Source organism: Pseudophryne corroboree, chromosome 1, assembly GCF_028390025.1.
Source record: "Pseudophryne corroboree isolate aPseCor3 chromosome 1, aPseCor3.hap2, whole genome shotgun sequence".
NCBI lineage: Eukaryota > Metazoa > Chordata > Amphibia > Anura > Myobatrachidae > Pseudophryne > Pseudophryne corroboree.
Genome location: NC_086444.1, coordinates 867681071 through 867698250, shown reverse-complemented (window position 1 = coordinate 867698250; position 17180 = coordinate 867681071). Strand labels below are relative to the sequence as shown.

The 17180-nt window shown below is 43.2% G+C and overlaps 1 protein-coding gene across 10 annotated transcripts in view; it reads right to left on the bottom strand.

Moving 5' to 3' along the window:
- The window catches only part of TEX15 (testis expressed 15, meiosis and synapsis associated), a 313058-nt gene that overhangs the window by 35187 nt on the left and 260691 nt on the right, over positions 1–17180 (bottom strand). For all 10 annotated transcript variants that reach the window (XM_063920026.1, XM_063920025.1, XM_063920024.1 and 7 more), the window contains one exon: positions 2690–8508. In XM_063920026.1, coding sequence (XP_063776096.1) covers positions 2690–8508 — 5819 coding nt within the window. The remainder of the gene's footprint in view (positions 1–2689; positions 8509–17180) is intronic.

Sequence of the window (17180 nt, the reverse complement as noted above, 5' to 3'; positions counted from 1 at the left end):
ACTGGGGGGGCAGAACACCCAGTACCTGAACCCTCAGCAGAAATCTTATCCTCAGATAAATCCGTGACGTCAGCACTGCATGATGCAGGAGTCCTGTGTAGCAGACATTATTGGGAATGTAGCCATAGGGCGTAACAGCACAATATAGACAAATACAATACCTGACAAAAAACCCCTGTGTTATGTAACTGCAAATGCACAGCACAACAGAGGATTTAAGCGGTATAAAGTGACTGAAACACACAGTGAAAAATACTAAACAGTATATCCTGTGGAACACTATATGGTATGTGAGACCCTGACGCACTTATGGGTGTCATTCCGACCTGATCGCACGCTAGCTATTTTTTGCAGCGATGTGATCAGGTCAAAACTTGGCAAAACTGTGCATGCGTATGCACCACAATGCGCAGGTGCGTCGTAGGGTACAAAGCGGATTGGTGCTGCGCGATGGATTTAACAAAGAATCCATTTCCACAGCCGATCGCAAGGAGATTGAGACGAAGAAGGCGTTTATGGGTATCAACTGACCGTTTTCAGGGAGTGGTTGGAAATACGCAGGCGTGTCCAAGCGTTTGCAGGGCGGGTGTCTGACATCAATTCCGGGACCGGACACGATGAAGTGATCGCAGCAGCTGAGTAAGTTCAGACCTACTCAGAAAATGCACAAAACTTTTTTGTATCGCTCGACTGAACAAGCGTTCGCATACTTGCAGAGCGAAAATACACTCCCCCATAGGCGGCGACTATCTGATCACAGTGCTGCAAAAAATAGCTAGCGAGCGATCAACTCGGAATGACCCCCTTAGACCCTCACGGTACAGAATATAGTGATAGCAATATGTGTGATACACAGAGAAGAATCCACACAGCAGCTATAGGCACACACAGTCACAGGTACAATGCAGAAATTATTACATATAATCAATAAAACTGCACTGGACTAGTCATACTACATATAGCTATGTACTGTATGTATACAGATATAACAATGCACAGTAACTACTGGATGTATATCACAGAATACTTGTACTAAATAATTCATATAGAGATGCACTTGTTCTTAAATAATGCTGTCTAAACGACATGAGGAATACTTAAGTGTCCTGTAAATGCACAGCGCTGATGAAACAGGCGGCTTTACAGAGGAGACAGTGCCCAGCAGTCCCAGGATCAGCGCAGCTCTGTGAAATGGCGCCCAAACGATGACAGGGAGTGAGAGAGAAGCAGCTCCAGGGTGGGAACACCTGCTGTAGATGGCGCCTGGAGCTGGGGGAGGGGCTATAGGTCAGCGCCTTATACCCTCTGCTGGACTTCACCACCGGGTACTATGGAGCCTATATTAAACTGATTTTAGTAAATCCGACATGTACTCCCTGCCCTGGTGGATATAGTGAAGTCCCTGCACGGGCACAGTGTCCACGACACCGTCGCGGTCCGTCTCCTGGGACCGCGACCGGACTGCGATTTCGGCGGGTCCCAGCTAGGGGACTCTCTTACCGCCTTCCTGAAGTGCGGCCATGCGATCCAGGAGAGCAGCAGCGGTGATGTGTGCCTTATGGGAACCGGAGAGCCTCCGCTGCAAGTACGCGGCAACCAGGGCACGGTAGTATGCAGCGCCGCTGAGGGAGGTGATGGAGCCGCAGCACAGCATGTCAGACTGACATGTCTGTGCTGCAGCCCTTGAAGTCTTCTTTCTTCTTTAAAAAAGCTCTTTTCAGGGCTGCCTAGCGTAGCCCCACCTGTTAGCTGCCTGCACTGCAGGCACCAATTTACAATCTGAGCTCCAGTGCCTGGAGGCGGGGCTATAGAGGAGACTTGCAGTGCATCCTGGGAAAAGTCAAAGCTTTAGCCTGTTGGTGTCTCGGATCAAGATCCAACTCTACATACTGATGTTATTCCCTGTGGAATACCAGTGTACCCCGCTGCAGAAAGATATTTTACTGTAAGAATTTGACACATAATTTTATGCTCTCAAAAATTTCTAAAACTGCTTAAATGTGGATCAAATAGCCACTAATAATATTTTCATAACAGCTGCATACTGTAACGGGCATAAAAATACAGTGTAATGAAGGGGAAACACTTCTGTCACATGGATTCAATTCCATTCTGAAAGCTAAATCTCTCTAATTTATCCTTCACTTCAAAATGTCACCAATACCACATTAAGTTTCATAAATGCTTTACTTTTCTAGGTAAGAACGGAACCTTGAAGCAGGGCCATGTCACGTGTGACCAGGGTTGGACTGGCCCACAGGGGTACAAGGGAAAACACCGGTGGGCCCCACTGCCTGGGGGCCCACCTCCTGTTCTAAGGATCAGGTTCCAACCTGTGCACTTGAATAATACATAATACATATGTTGTTACCTTATACTGGACTATGGTGTATTTTCTACAGTGCATTGCTGTTATTAATCTGTTATTAATATGGTACATTATCATGCATGCAGCAGCTGAATTTACTGTATATATTTATGAAGGGGTCCAGACGTCTAATGGTTAGTCAAACCAATGAAGAGGCAGGCCACACCCCCTCTAAAGACTGGCCACACCCCTAACATGGGCCCCTACCACTGCATTTCCCCCGGTGGGCCCTGCATGGTCCAGTCCGACACTGCGTGTGACACCACACTTTATTTCCTGCTTGGCTCAAGTACTGGACAGACACTACATAGTAATACAAACCTTTTGCTTTTTTGGCGTGAAGGAAGTTGTACTCTCTGCAGAGGTTCCTGTGCAGATCCTTTTCCTTGGAGACTGATCATTTACTAGGCCTTTCTGTTGCATTTTCTTTGCTTTGTCTTGGTCATGTTTCTTCCTGTTTTGCAGAATCTGGCATGTAAATAAATCAATTGCAGATTGGTCTGCCTTTAAAACAAATACTTTTGTTAACTCGATAGTTTTCATTATTTTTATTGTATGAGCCATTTTCCCTAAATCTTTCTTTGGCGTGGATATTAAGATGTCAAGATAATCGGAAAGCTGTTTGTAGTTGTAGTCCAGCTCTGCTGACGAGTTTCCAAAGTGTAAAGTGGCGCTGTAGGGAGAAAAGTGGATGTATGTGCTAACTCTAGACTTAGACTTCAGCACAAAGTTTTTGAGTTCTGACAGTTCTGAAAGTTCTCTAGTCATTATCTGGAAAGCATACGAGAAATTAACAGAATTTGTGCAGTCACAGATTACGTCCAACTCTGACTTTATTTCTGATATTGTGCTATCTATAATATCTATGACATTAGGTGTCACGTCTTCCTGCAAAAAGGACACCAGCCTTTGGTTATGAAGTAGATCAGAGAGTAGAGAGGTATCATACCATAGCAATCCCCTAGATCTTTTTTGGCACTTCTGTGAGGACATTATGCAATTAAGAAAGTGCAATGTTTCATATGCCATCACTAATTCAATGTATGCTTCAATAGCCTCAGTTTTTAAAAGTGTAGGGAGTAGGTACTGTTTTTCAGTGATCTCTAATATATTACTTTCTCTGATTAGAACTTCACTGACATCACACTCCTGTAAGAGCTGAAAGCATTTTATTTGGAACTCCAGCTGCTGTTTGCAGTCCTGGGTCATCTGTTTTAACAGCCTAGGATTAGCACTCCGAGCTTGGTCTATGATTTTGCCGACAAAGAACACATCTTGCGATTGGGAAATCCCAAGGCTCCCATTTGAATCTGCACTCCCATCCCACAAGTCCTCTTGCTTTTCAGTAAATGTGGTTTTCTCATTGGGGATACAATACACTTCATGCAACTTCGATAAAGCAAAGCTGTTTTTCTGAGCTGTAGATTCCTTTGCTACAGTTAACTTTCTTTGGCCACTGTATTTTGTTCTTTCTCTGAAAAACATCATTTTTGCTGCATCAAAGAGTAAATGCTCAATGCCAAACAGTGACACTTGCAAACACGTAGTCACAGAGGTCTTGATGAAATCAATTTTTGCTGAAATGATTTCTAAAAGGCATAATGCGTGTTCTTTCTTTCCTGAATCACACTTGGGAAGATTAAGGAAGGTAGTTATAATCTCTAAAGTGCTTTTTTGCAAAGCTGCCAGATCGTCTACTGTATCTCCAAGATGTACTCCACAGCTGAAAGGAACAGAGAGTGAAAACTCTGAATGGTCACAGCCGTGCTTTAGGACATCTTCACATTCTTTTAGTTCTCTATTGTACTTCAAGTAGACATAATAACAACTATTCTGTGCATGTATTGCATTCAGGAACTCAGACAGTTGAGCAAAATATTTCTCTAGTGTAGCTGACGCATCAAGCTTCAGTTTATTTTGAAATGCAGTATAGAAATGTGACTGTTGTTGATAGCCAGACTCGCCTTTAAGTAATTCAGTATAGAGAGATCTATCATACCAAAGAAGACTACGAAATGTGGGCATTCCTTCCATATAGTGCATCCGATTCTCAATAAAGTGATCGGTTTCCATCATCATCTGCAACTCAAGGAACGCCTCTACAGCTTGTGGCTTCAGCACGCACCTGAAACGTGTTTTGAGATTCTGCTCAAACAACAATCTCCTGTCTACAATCACATCTTTCAAAACACACTGCTGCTTTTTCTCAAAGGATTTAATGAAGACAGGTAGCATTTGTTTGCACAATAATTTGCAGACTTGCAAAGATTTTAAGGAACAGGTCTTGCTTGCTTTCAGCAAAATAGAGGATAGTTTTACCAGTAAACTTGGCATTCTAACACTTTTTGTTGTGGCACCTTCTTTGATACTTTTTCTTTGGCCTGTAAACTGAATGCCTTCGCTACTCGAGTTTGACGTTCTTTTGGAACATTTTGCTAGTTTCTTTGCATGGGAAGAACTTTGTTTCCTGAGCTGTGAGAACATCCTCTTGGTGCAAACTGGATATCTCCTCCTGGTTACAGCATCATGTAATTTCTTATCTTTATCATCTGTTTCACAACTTTCAACACAAATTTCCTTGCTTTCAGTTGGCATTTTTGGAGAAGAAATCACCGGGACTGCATTTTCTTTATTTGATATTGTAACACTAGAAATATCATGATCTTCATATGTTTCTGGGGAACAAATGTTGCTTTTGAAGGTAGAAGCTGCCAACTGTTTTGCTGATGTTGAATCCTTTTTAGCTAGTGGTGAGTCTTTTGTAGATACTCCATTAATCACATCAGTTGAGTCTGTCAGACATTGTCTATTTGTTGCAAGAGACTTTTGTTGCTGACCCTCATAGGAAATTACATTTGATTTAGAAATTGTAGTTGGTATCATCTGGCTACTTCTACGATCACATTTTGAACTTTCAACTTGCTTCATTTCCGATCTCTCACTACTTTGTTTTAGATTATTAACATTCCGATTTTTTGCATTTTCATTCTCCTGGACATTGCTGGTTTTGGGCACATTCTGTCTCTCTCCAGCCTTTGCCGCAATCTGCAGAGATTTCTGAACCCTTTTATGCGCTTTCCTTAAGTGAAGTATAGCTCTGCTTAGTTTTTTGGATATGCGCTTGCTCTTGCATAAGGGAATCTCATCCGATAACATACCTAAAACAACCTTAATATTTTTTTCTGATTGAGAGAACTTGTTAATTCTTTGAACAGATTTCTTAATAAGAATTGAAGGTAACCTTTTGTTGTTTAGTCTCCTCTTCATTGTGGGATGATTCAGTGTGTGTAAGGTTTTCACAGAAGCAAATTTACCATCTGTCTTTGTCTCCAATGTATCATCGGATGGTATCATTTCAGCCACTTTGATACAAGAAGAAACTGGTTCAGAGTTTGGTTCAATGGATGTTTTGCAATCATGTACACTAACTGGTGCAACCTGAATGTCTGACTCATGACAGTTTAGAAAAACTGTTTTGAAAGATTCAAATGTTTCATTTAGGGCTTCTTTGGCTCCCATGGATGGATGCATGTCTCCAACTAAGTTGCTGACACAACTGTCCACACACACATAATGACAGTTTACAACAGTAATTTCCATATCAGGAAAGATCCTCATGCCGCTGGGTTCTTTTTCTCGTTGTAATGGAGGATTGTGTAAGTCTGCTATCATTGCATTTACTTGATCCATTTCCATTCCAAAAATACTTTTCCAATCTATTCGGTTCTCTAACTCAATCACACAGCGTAAATCGTCAGCTGTTGTATCTCCATCAAAACATGTATAATTTGCCAATGTCGATTTCTGTCCTCTCAATTCCACTGAATGCAGAGACTGAATTGTATTGTGAAGACAGATGTTTTTGGCAACCAAATCTGCATCGCTAGAAGTATTACATACACTTACTTGTGTGGGGAGATCAACTAATGAACTATCTGTTTTACATATGTCTTTAATGGTGGTGCCATTGTCTACTTCGTATGATGTATGAAGAACAAGGCTGTGCTTTTCATTTGTAGTTTTTGTATCCAATCTTTTTGTTAAACTTGTATCACCTTTTGAGCTTTTATCACTTTTAGCACCTTTTGTTGAACTCGTGTCACTTTTATCACCGTTTGTTGAACTTGTATCAATTACAGTTACTTGTTTTGTTGAAGTTTTAGGAGTCTTCTTTAATACCATAGCTTTGCCTGTATCGCCTTTGTGCAAACTCGGCTTTTGTATTTTCTTTTCAGGTGATTTCTTCAATATGCATATCTCTTCCCCTTTCTGACAATTTACGTTTCCATTCTGTAATGGAGGATCTGCAATCCTGGTTGCTTTCAAATCAACGCTTGAGGCTCTTATTCCTGCTGTAAAGTCCTTTTCCATTTTATTTGGAGCCTTCTTTAGATCATTGGGTCCCCTTTTACTGTTTGGGTATGCTTCAGCTTTATATATAATGCCTTTATCAGTGTCATGAGATTCTCTTTTACTATTAACATTTGTAACAGGGCTTTGGTCAGTCTTGAAAGCTTTTGGTTTTCCAGTTACTGCAGTTTTATCCACAGCATGGTTTTTGTGAGCTGAAGACTCAGGGCTTTGGTCAGTCTTGAAAGCTTTTGGTTTTCCAGTTACTGCAGTTTTATCCACAGCATGGTTTTTGTGAGCTGAAGACTCAGGGCTTTGGTCAGTCTTGAAAGCTTTTGGTTTTCCAGTTACTGCCGTTTTATCCACAGCATGGTTTTTGTGAGCTGAAGACTCAGGGCTTTGATCAGTCTTGAAAGCTTTTGGTTTTCCAGTTACTGCAGTTTTATCCACAGCATGGTTTTTGTGAGCTGAAGACTCAGGGCTTTGGTCAGTCTTGAAAGCTTTTGGTTTTCCAGTTACTGCAGTTTTATCCACAGCATGGTTTTTGTGAGCTGAAGACTCAGGGCTTTGGTCAGTCTTGAAAGCTTTTGGTTTTCCAGTTACTGCAGTTTTATCCACAGCATGGTTTTTGTGAGCTGAAGACTCAGGGCTTTGATCAGTCTTGAAAGCTTTTGGTTTTCCAGTTACTGCAGTTTTATCCACAGCATGGTTTTTGTGAGCTGAAGACTCAGGGCTTTGGTCAGTCTTGAAAGCTTTTGGTTTTCCAGTTACTGCAGTTTTATCCACAGCATGGTTTTTGTGAGCTGAAGACTCATCAGTGCAAGTTTCTTTCACATTATTATTTGTCTTTGCAAGAACTTTGTGTTTTTGGTTAGTATCCTGAGGTGTGTACTGACTGCCTTCACCTTGTCCACTATCAGTCGCTGATGCAAACAAATTGTTTTGAAGATGCCCATTTTCTTTGCTTTTAGTTGTACATGCTGACATACTAACAGACACAGCTGCTTCGGAACAAGTTGGTGGACCTTTTTCAGTAGATAAAGCTGTTTTAACCTTCTCACCTACTTTTGCAATTTCTAATTTATTTGCATACATTTTGTAGTATTTGTCATATGTGCATAGCTTTCTAGAGAGTACTGCTTTTTCCTCATTAGATAACCTTTGTAACGATTGGACTTTTGCTTCTCTCTCCTTTTTATTTAATGACAAGAATGATGAATACTTCTTTAATTTCTTCGTCAACTGTTCTTTATTCATGAAATTGCCAGATAAACGCCTTTCCTCAAAACTTAAGTACAGTGATGTTTCATTGATAATACTTTCACAGCTTAAAAAATTCTCATTACTGGCTTCCTTTTCTTTGATACTAGAAACCTTGTTTCCACAATGAGGCCGGTTTTGTGTTTGTTGACCAGTTAGGTACTGGTCAGCTGGCATTGGTGCTTCCTGTTCACATCTTTTTAAGAGTCTTGGGTCTTTCATAGATTTTGATGTAGTCACCATACATGAATTCAGTAAATTTTCTAAAGTAATAAGGTTGTGTTGGAAGAATGTACTTCTTTCTGGAACAGTAACATGTTCCTGAAACGCAGTTGGTGCCACTGGGATATTAGAACATATATCTATATCTGGTACAAGAGGAGCCTGCACTTTTTCTTCTGAACATTTTTTCTGAGAAATCTCTTTCTCAGGTTTCAGCAACTTTGTACGAACACTTTTATAAATAATAGTGGCATCTTTTCCTTTTCCGATTCTTTGGGCCACTGTACAGCTTGCAAATGAATCATTTCCTGTAAGGTCAAAGAACAGAAAATAAACATCAAATGACTATAGTAAAGGGTGTAAAATATTTACTTTATATGAACGACACAATCTAGCACCTGTGTCTATGGTGCACTATTTGTTCTTTACTCTGCCCAACAACGACTGAATTATAATGATGGGTTATTGTAGCACAACCCATTATGTTAAATGCACCTTGTGGGGCATAAGACTGTAATATGCATACATAAATGAAATGTGTTGCATCTGTAAAACAATATACAGTATGATCTAGAGCTTGAAATATAAATATAAATTTTTTGGATTGGACTTATGCATCAATAAATTCACTTTTTGAAACATCTTTGTGTGGACTGTAAAGCCTTCTTTTGACCTGCTGACGAAAAGGTTTCTTTTTAACAAGTGGTGTTATGTCCGAGTGATCCTGGGGATCTATTCAATTGGTGGTCTCAAGACAAAGATACCTTTTGAGGAAAGTAGCTGCTAAATGCTAGGTGAGTGTTGCTCATATACAAGTACAGATGTCTTTATTGAGGAACTACAAAAGATACCTTTATGTGAACGCATCTCACTAAATTTGTCCAGTGTTCCTACTCACTATAAAGAGGTAATAGTGGGTATTATTGAAAAAGTAAGTATCTTTTGTCATTTCTCTGACCTTCTTTGAAGAAATATAGGACATCCCTGTGGATACATCTAGGAAGACAGAATATCTAACTGTCTGACTATAACAAGCACTTCTGGACCACTCTTTTGTCTAATATGACGATGTTCATTTGTGTAGCCCAAATTGCTGGCGATGCCGAATTGTGCATATGCAGAGGTCCGTCTGATTTCAGATGCATCTCTTGCACCAGGGATATTGTTGGTAAATATGATGGCTATTTATTCAGGCATGTGACTAGGGTCAGTAAAGATGCATAATTTTAATCGACTGGGCATAAGGGCGAATATCCAGTTGCATTTTGCTCCATATACACAAAGTGAGTGTACTGTAATTGTAACTGAATTGCGTACAACTCTGAATAGGTCCCTAAGTGTTCTTCGTATTTTCACATTCTAACATATAACTGGATTTGGAAAAGAAGTAAGCACACAAACATTCCATGGTACAGAAATGACTCTCTGTCGTTGCATTAGCTGCCAGCTGTTATTTATTCATTTTTCTATTTTTAAAATTGTTGAGAAAAGCCAGGATCTCTCTATCAAACTTTGACATCAAGATATTTGATAGAAAATGTAGAACATGAAGTGAGTATACCAGGGTAATGTTAAGCTATATTTACTCTATGTGCCTTATATGTTGCCACTGGCATTCTGAATACCGCGGTGTGGGTTAAATAAATCAGCTAGGCAAATAATTGGTGACGGTCACCCTTTTATTATACACTAGCTGCTGTACCCAGCTCCGTATAGGTGCTCTATTACCCACAGCACTGTCATGACCAAGCAAAGATTTTCTCCTAGACATTGTGAAATCTCAACAAGTATGATCCGGTAAGCAGTGCAGGGGACCCCTCCACAAAGGGCCCCGACCACAGCCTCCTGATGACCGCTCATGATTACAAAGTTGAGGCCACGCTCAGCTTTGCTGCCGAGCGTCTTATCCGCAGTAAAGCAGGTACAACTAGTGTGCCCACGACTATGACGTGCATGCACATAGCCATAAGAATAAATGGGCAGGGCACTTAATATTCTCTGTAAAGCGCTGCGGAATGTGTGCGCTATATAAATAACTGGTAATAAATAATAAAATAGGATTTTAATACCTACCGGTAAATCCTTTTCTCCTAGTCCGTAGAGGATGCTGGGGACTCCAAAAGGACCATGGGGTATAGACAGGATCCGCAGGAGACATGGGCACACTATAAGACTTTGAATGGGTGTGAACTGGCTCCTCCCTCTATGCCCCTCCTCCAGACCTCAGTTATAGGAACTGTGCCCAGGGAGACGGACTTTTCGAGGAAAAGGATTTTTGTTAACCAAGGGTGAGAAACACACCAGCTCACACCACAACACACCGTAGAACCTGGTTTACAAGCAATACCAGCCAACAGTATGAACTAACAACAGCAACAAGCTGAATATAACCGATACACAACCTTCGTGTAACAGAAAACCAATAACCATCAATACAACTGCAAGTAACAGTCCGCACTGGGACGGGCGCCCAGCATCCTCTACAGGCTAGGAGAAAAGGATTTACCGGTAGGTATTAAAATCCTATTTTCTCTTACGTCCTAGAGGATGCTGGGGACTCCAAAAGGACCATGGGGTCTATACCAAAGCTCCAGACCAGGCGGGAGAGTGCAGACGACTCTACAGCACCGATTGAGCAAACACAAGGTCCTCATCAGCCAGGGTAACAAACTTGTAGAACTTAGCAAAAGTGTTTGAACCCGACCACGTAGCTGCTCGGCAAAGTTGAAGCGCCGAGACTCCTCAGGCAGCCGCCCAAGATGACCCCACCATCCTGGTAGAATGGGCCTTCACTGACTTCGGCAACGGCAATCCAGCCGTAGAATGAGCATGCTGAATCTTATTACAGATCCATCGTGCAATAGTCTGCTTGGAAGCAGGATTTCCAATCTTGTTGGAAGCATACAGGACAAACAGAGCCTCTGTTTTCCTAATACGAGACGTTCTGGTGACATAAATTTTCAAAGCTCTTACGACATCGAGAGATTTTGGCACCGCCACGGCGTCCGTAGCCACAGGCACCACAATTGGTTGATTTATGTGAAACGAAGAAACCACCTTCGGCAGAAACTGTTGACGAGTCCTCAATTCCGCTCTATCCACATGGAAAATCAAATAGGGGCACTTGTGAGACAAAGCCGCCAATTCCGACACCCGTCTGGCGGACGCCAAGGCCAAAAGCATGACCACTTGCCAAGTGAGAAATTTCAACTCAACTGTTCGCAAAGGTTCAAACCAGTGAGACATAAGAAATTGTAACACCACGTCAAGGTCCCACACTGCCACGGGTGGCACAAACGGAGGATGGATGTGCAGCACTCCCTTCACGAAATTCTGAACCTCTGGAAGGGCGGCCAACTCTTTTTAAAAGAAAATAGATAAGGCCGAAATCTGCACTTTAATAGAACCTAATTTCAGGCCTGCATCCACGCCTGCCTGCAAAAAATGGAGGAAACGACCCAGCTGAAACTCCTCCGTAGGAGCTTTCTTGGCTTCACACCAAGACACATACTTTCTCCAAATACGGTGATAATGCTTCGCTAAGACCTCCTTTTTAGCCTTAAGGAGAGTGGGGATGACTTCCCCGGGAATACCCTTTCGAGCTAGAATTTGTCGTTCAACCTCCACGCCATCAAACGCAGCCGCGGTAAATCCTGGAAGACGCATGGCCCCTGCAGTAACAGATCCTCTCTGAGAGGAAGAGGCCAGGGATCTTCTATGACCAATTCCTGAAGATCCGGATACCAGGCCCTCCGTGGCCAATCTGGAACGATGAGTACCGCATGAACCCTTGTTCTTCTTATGATCCTCAACACTTTTGGCATGAGTGGAAGTGGAGGGAACACATATACCGACTGAAACACCCACGGAGTTACCAGGGCGTCCACTGCATTGGCTTGAGGCACCCTTGACCTGGAACAATATCTCGGAAGCTTCTTGTTGAGGCGGGACGCCATCATGTCTATTTGAGGAATTCCCCAATGACTTGTCACTTCTGCAAAAACCTCTTGATGAAGACCCCACTCTCCTGGATGGAGATCGTGTCTGCTGAGGAAGTCTGCTTCCCAGTTGTCTACTCCTGGAATGAAGACTGCTGACAGAGCGCTTGCATGTTTCTCCGCCCAGCAAAGAACTTTTGTGGCCTCCGCCATCGCCGCTCTGCTTTCTTCCGCTCTGGCAGTTTATATACGCCACTGCTGTTACGTTGTCTGACTGAATCAAGACGGGCAGACCGCGAAGAAGATGTTCCGCTTGCAGAAGGCGGTTGTAAATGGCTCTCAATTCCAGAACGTTTATGTGCAGACAAGCTTCCTGGCTTGACCTTTTTCCCTGGAAATTTTTTCCTTGTGTGACTGCTCCCCAGCTTTGGAGACTTGCATCCATGGTCAGCAGGACCCAATCCTGGATCCCGAACCTGCGTCCCTCTAGGAGGTGAGAACTTTGAAGCCACCACTGGAGAGATATTCTGGTCCTGGAAGAAAGACTAATTTTCCGGTGCATGTGCAGGTGAGACCCGGACCACTTGTCCAACAGGTCCCACTGAAATACCCGGGCATGAAACCTGCCACCATCTTGCCCAGAACCCGAGTGCATTGATGAATAGATACCCTTGTCGGTTTCAGAATCTCCTTGACCATGGTCTGGATTTCCAGAGCTTTTTCCGCTGGGAGAAATACTCTCTGCAGTTCCGTGTCCAGAATCATGCCCAGGAAAGACAGCCGAGTTGTCGGAATCAACTGTGATTTTGGAAAATTGAGAATCCAACCATGTTGTTGCAGAATCGTCAGGGAGAGTGCCACGTTTCTTAGCAACTATTCCTTTGATCTCGCCTTTATCAGGAGATCGTCCAAGTACGGGATAATTGTGACACCCTGCTTGCGTAGGAGCACCATCATTTCCGCCATTACTTTGGTGAAGACCATCGGGGCCGCGGAAAGACCAAACGGCAACTTCTGAAATTGGTAATGACAATCCTGCACCCAAACCTCAGGAAAGCTTGATGTGGAGGATATATTGGGACATGCAAGTAGGCATCTTTTATGTCGACTGATGCCATAAAATTCCCCCCTTCCAGACTGGAGATCACTGCTCAAAGAGACTCCATCTTGAACTTGAAAGTTTTCAAATACAGATTGAGGGATTTTAGGTTCAGGATCGGTCTGACTGAGCCGTCGGGCTTTGGTACGACAAAGAGGCTCGAATAAAACCCTTCTCCCCGTTGAGACGGGGGTACTGTGACAATGACACGCTGTTGACACAGCTTTTGCATCGCAGCACTCACTACTTCCTTTTCTGGGATAGAAACTGGCAAGGCTGATTTGAAAAATCGGAAGGGGGGCACCTCCTGAAACTCCAGTTTGTACCCTTGGCACACTATGTCTAACACCCAAGGATCCAGGCCCGAGTGAAACCAGACCTGACTGAAGAGTTGGAGACGCGCCCCCACCGGTACGGACTCCCGTAGGGGAGCCCCAGCGTCATGCGGTGGACTTGGCAGAAGCCGGGGAGGACTTCTGGTCCTGGGAGCCTGACACAGCAGGCAACCTTTTTCCCCTTCCTCTACCTTTAGAGGCAAGGAAGGACGACCCTCTTCCTTTTTTGTATTTATTAGGCCGAAAGGACTGCATCTGATAATGGGGTGCCTTTTTCTGTTGTGCAGGAACATAAGGAAGAAAGGATGACTTACCCGCTGTAGCCGTAGACACTAGGTCAGCGAGGCCGTCACCAAACAAGACACTACCTTTATACGGGAGAGCTTCCATAGCTTTCTTAGAGTCAGTATCAGCATTCCATTGATGAATCCGCAGCGCTCTCCTGGCCGAGACTACCATGGCATTGGCCCTTGAACCCAAGAGGCCAATATCCCTCGCCGCATCCTTTAGGTAAGCTGCAGCGTCCCTGATATAACCGAGAGTCAAAAGAATGTTATCCCTATCCAGGGTATTAATGTCAGATGCCAATTATCAGCCCACTTACCAATTGCACTACTCACCCATGCCGACGCCAAGGCAGGTCTGAGCAGTGCACTCATAGTGACATAAATTGACTTTAAGGTTGTTTCTTGCTTACGATCCGCAGGGTCCTTAAGGGCAGCAGTGTCAGGAGACGGAAGGGCCACCTTCTTGGACAGTCGTGATAGAGCCTTGTCCACATTGGGGGATGACTCCCATTTTTCCTATCATCAGAGGGGAAAGGATAAGCCATTAGAATTCTTTTGGGAATCTGCCACCTTTTATCGGGAGATTCCCAAGCTTTTTCACAAAGAGCGTTCAGTTCATGAGAGGGAGGAAACGTCACCTCAGGCTTCTTACCCTTGTACAAACAAACCCTTGTATCTGGAACAGCCGGCACCTCAGAGATATGTAAAACATCTTTAATTGCCACAATCATGTACTGAATACTCTTAGCCAATTTTGGATGTAAACTGGCCTCACTATAGTCGACACTGGAATCAGAGTCCGAGTCTGTATCCGTATCCGCCATCTGGGTAAATGAACGCTTTTGTGACCCTGAGGCAAGGCGTCCTCCATGGATTTACTCCACGTTTGTGTCTGAGAATCAGATTTATCCAGTCTTTTAGTCAATAACGCCACATTTGCATTCAGTGTACTCAACATATTAACCCAATCAGCAGTCAGCGGTGCCGACAGAGTCACTCCCAAATCCTTATCAGCACCCCAAGCAACCTCCTCCGGGGAGGAGCATTCAGCCTCAGACATGTCGACACACACGTACTGACACGCGCACACACACTGGCTATAGGGGACAGACCCATAGGGAAGCCTGTTAGAGAAACACATAGGGAGTTACCAGCTCACACCCCAGCGCATATTACTGAGATCTAATATCAGATGTCTTAAAACTTAATGGCAGCTCGGCGTACAGAGGTGCACCTGTGGCTCGGCGCAGAATGTGTGACCATGCGATCATGCCATGGGTAAGAAGAGCGTGGTCACATCTGTACTTAGCCGAAAATCGGCCTGTGCAAATTACCAACAAAATTGTGAAAACCGTTTCGCAATTGATATCGCAATCCAACAATTGGACAAACAGTTGTCATTTATAAGATGTATAGATACAGTAGACATAGACAGATAAGACAGATGGAAAATATGTGTTCAGTCAGTGACTCAAAATATAAATTAATAATAATAAAAAATATGTAACGTCCAGGTGCTACAGTCCATTATTCTTAATAAGGATACATTAGTTAAGATTAGATGCAATAAACCAATGTGTTTATTGTACAAACAGCAACTTTTCGAAACAGGGTTTCTTATTCAAGCTGAATTATATATGATGTCAAATGCAGAGTGTGTTCAATCACCAAAGTAATGCGTATTTCAGGGCACAACCGCACACCCAAGAGTGGTATATCTAGCTTATAAAATGGTCCTTATGGTTACGAAATAATTCTACGCAAGATGATATAGGGTGAAACAGATATAGAATAAGAGGAAAAAAATTGTCCTGTTCCTGAACAGGTCATTATTCGCCAGTTATCTTTGGTGAGGATTGATGACAGGTCCTGTGAGTTAGGTAGTAATTTTGACATATTGCTGTCAGTGAGGCGGTGATGTGCTGCTGTCAGTGAGGCAGGGATGTGCTGCTGTCAGTGAGGCGTAATGTGCTGCTGTCAGCGAGGCAGCGATGTGCTTCTTTTCTGTGAGTAGTGTCTCTGTGAATGATGCTAGTGTTTACAGATGTGGAGTGATACAGCCGTGGCTCTGTGATGAGTTGTACGTAGTTCAAGTGTGTGATCGTTTGGAATAATGCATGGTTATGTGCTCTAGTGTGTTCAATCATGTTAGTGGTCTTTCTGTCAATATAACACACACACGTGCGCACACACACACACACACACACACACACACACACACACACACACATATATAGGGCCTAATTCAGACCTGATCGGTGCTGTGCGTTTTCGCATATCAGGTCTGAATTGCGCATGCACCGGCGCATGCCAGACAGCCGACGGCCGTCTCAGCCCTTCGATCGCCTCTGCCTGATTGACAGGTAGAAGTGGTCCCTAGGCAGAATAGCGGCGTTTGGACGCCGTTTTAGGGGCTCGGTCCGGGCAACGCAGGCGACGAGTAGCTTACTGCCAGTAGCTCCCTACGAGGAGCTGCGCTGGTAGGGAGCTACTCCTAAAGAACAAAAGCATTGCTGTGTGTGTGTGTGGGGGGGGGTAGGACCTGACATGCAGGGCTGACTATCCCCGTGCTGGGCATCCCCCCAAATGTCTGTGTGACTAATTGTAGATCAGGTCTGAATTAGGCTCTCAGTCTTTTGCACGGGCACTACAAATTGTACCTTCTTCCTTTCAGGTCCATTATTGACTGTCGTTGTGGAACAGGACATATAACAATTTTATATCTCAACCAGGATTACTGGGGGACAATTTATTATGTCTCCGTATGCACAGCCCTAATGAACTGACATCTTACTGGTGCTAGTAATTTTTATTATACTATATATTTGATATTGTCTGTTTTTTATGTTTAAATTAAACTGTGTTTACATTTTCACACAGCTTAATTATTTAATCATACACCTGCAGCACTGAATGCAGACACAGCGGATTACATAATCAGCGTGTGAAAATAATCATCTTTTAGTTTATTTAAAGGCACTGCTGAAAGTGAAGGGCTAATGAGAGAAAATATTGGAATAAAGGTTGGCTGTAAAGTCTGCCTGAGGCCATTTCCAAATACCAGGCAGGATTGACGACTGACATTACCATATGCAACATATCACATCCAGATGGTTCCGGTATGAATGATCGACAATGTTAAGGTCAACACTCATTAGGTCGACCACTATTGGTCGACAATGACATGGTTGACACATGAAAATGGTCGACACGTGAAAAGGTCGACACGTGAAAAGGCCGACATGAGGGTTTTTTAAAAACTTTTTTTGGTGTTGTTTTTTGCATAAAGTGACGGGGAAACCCAATTAGTGCACTGCGTCC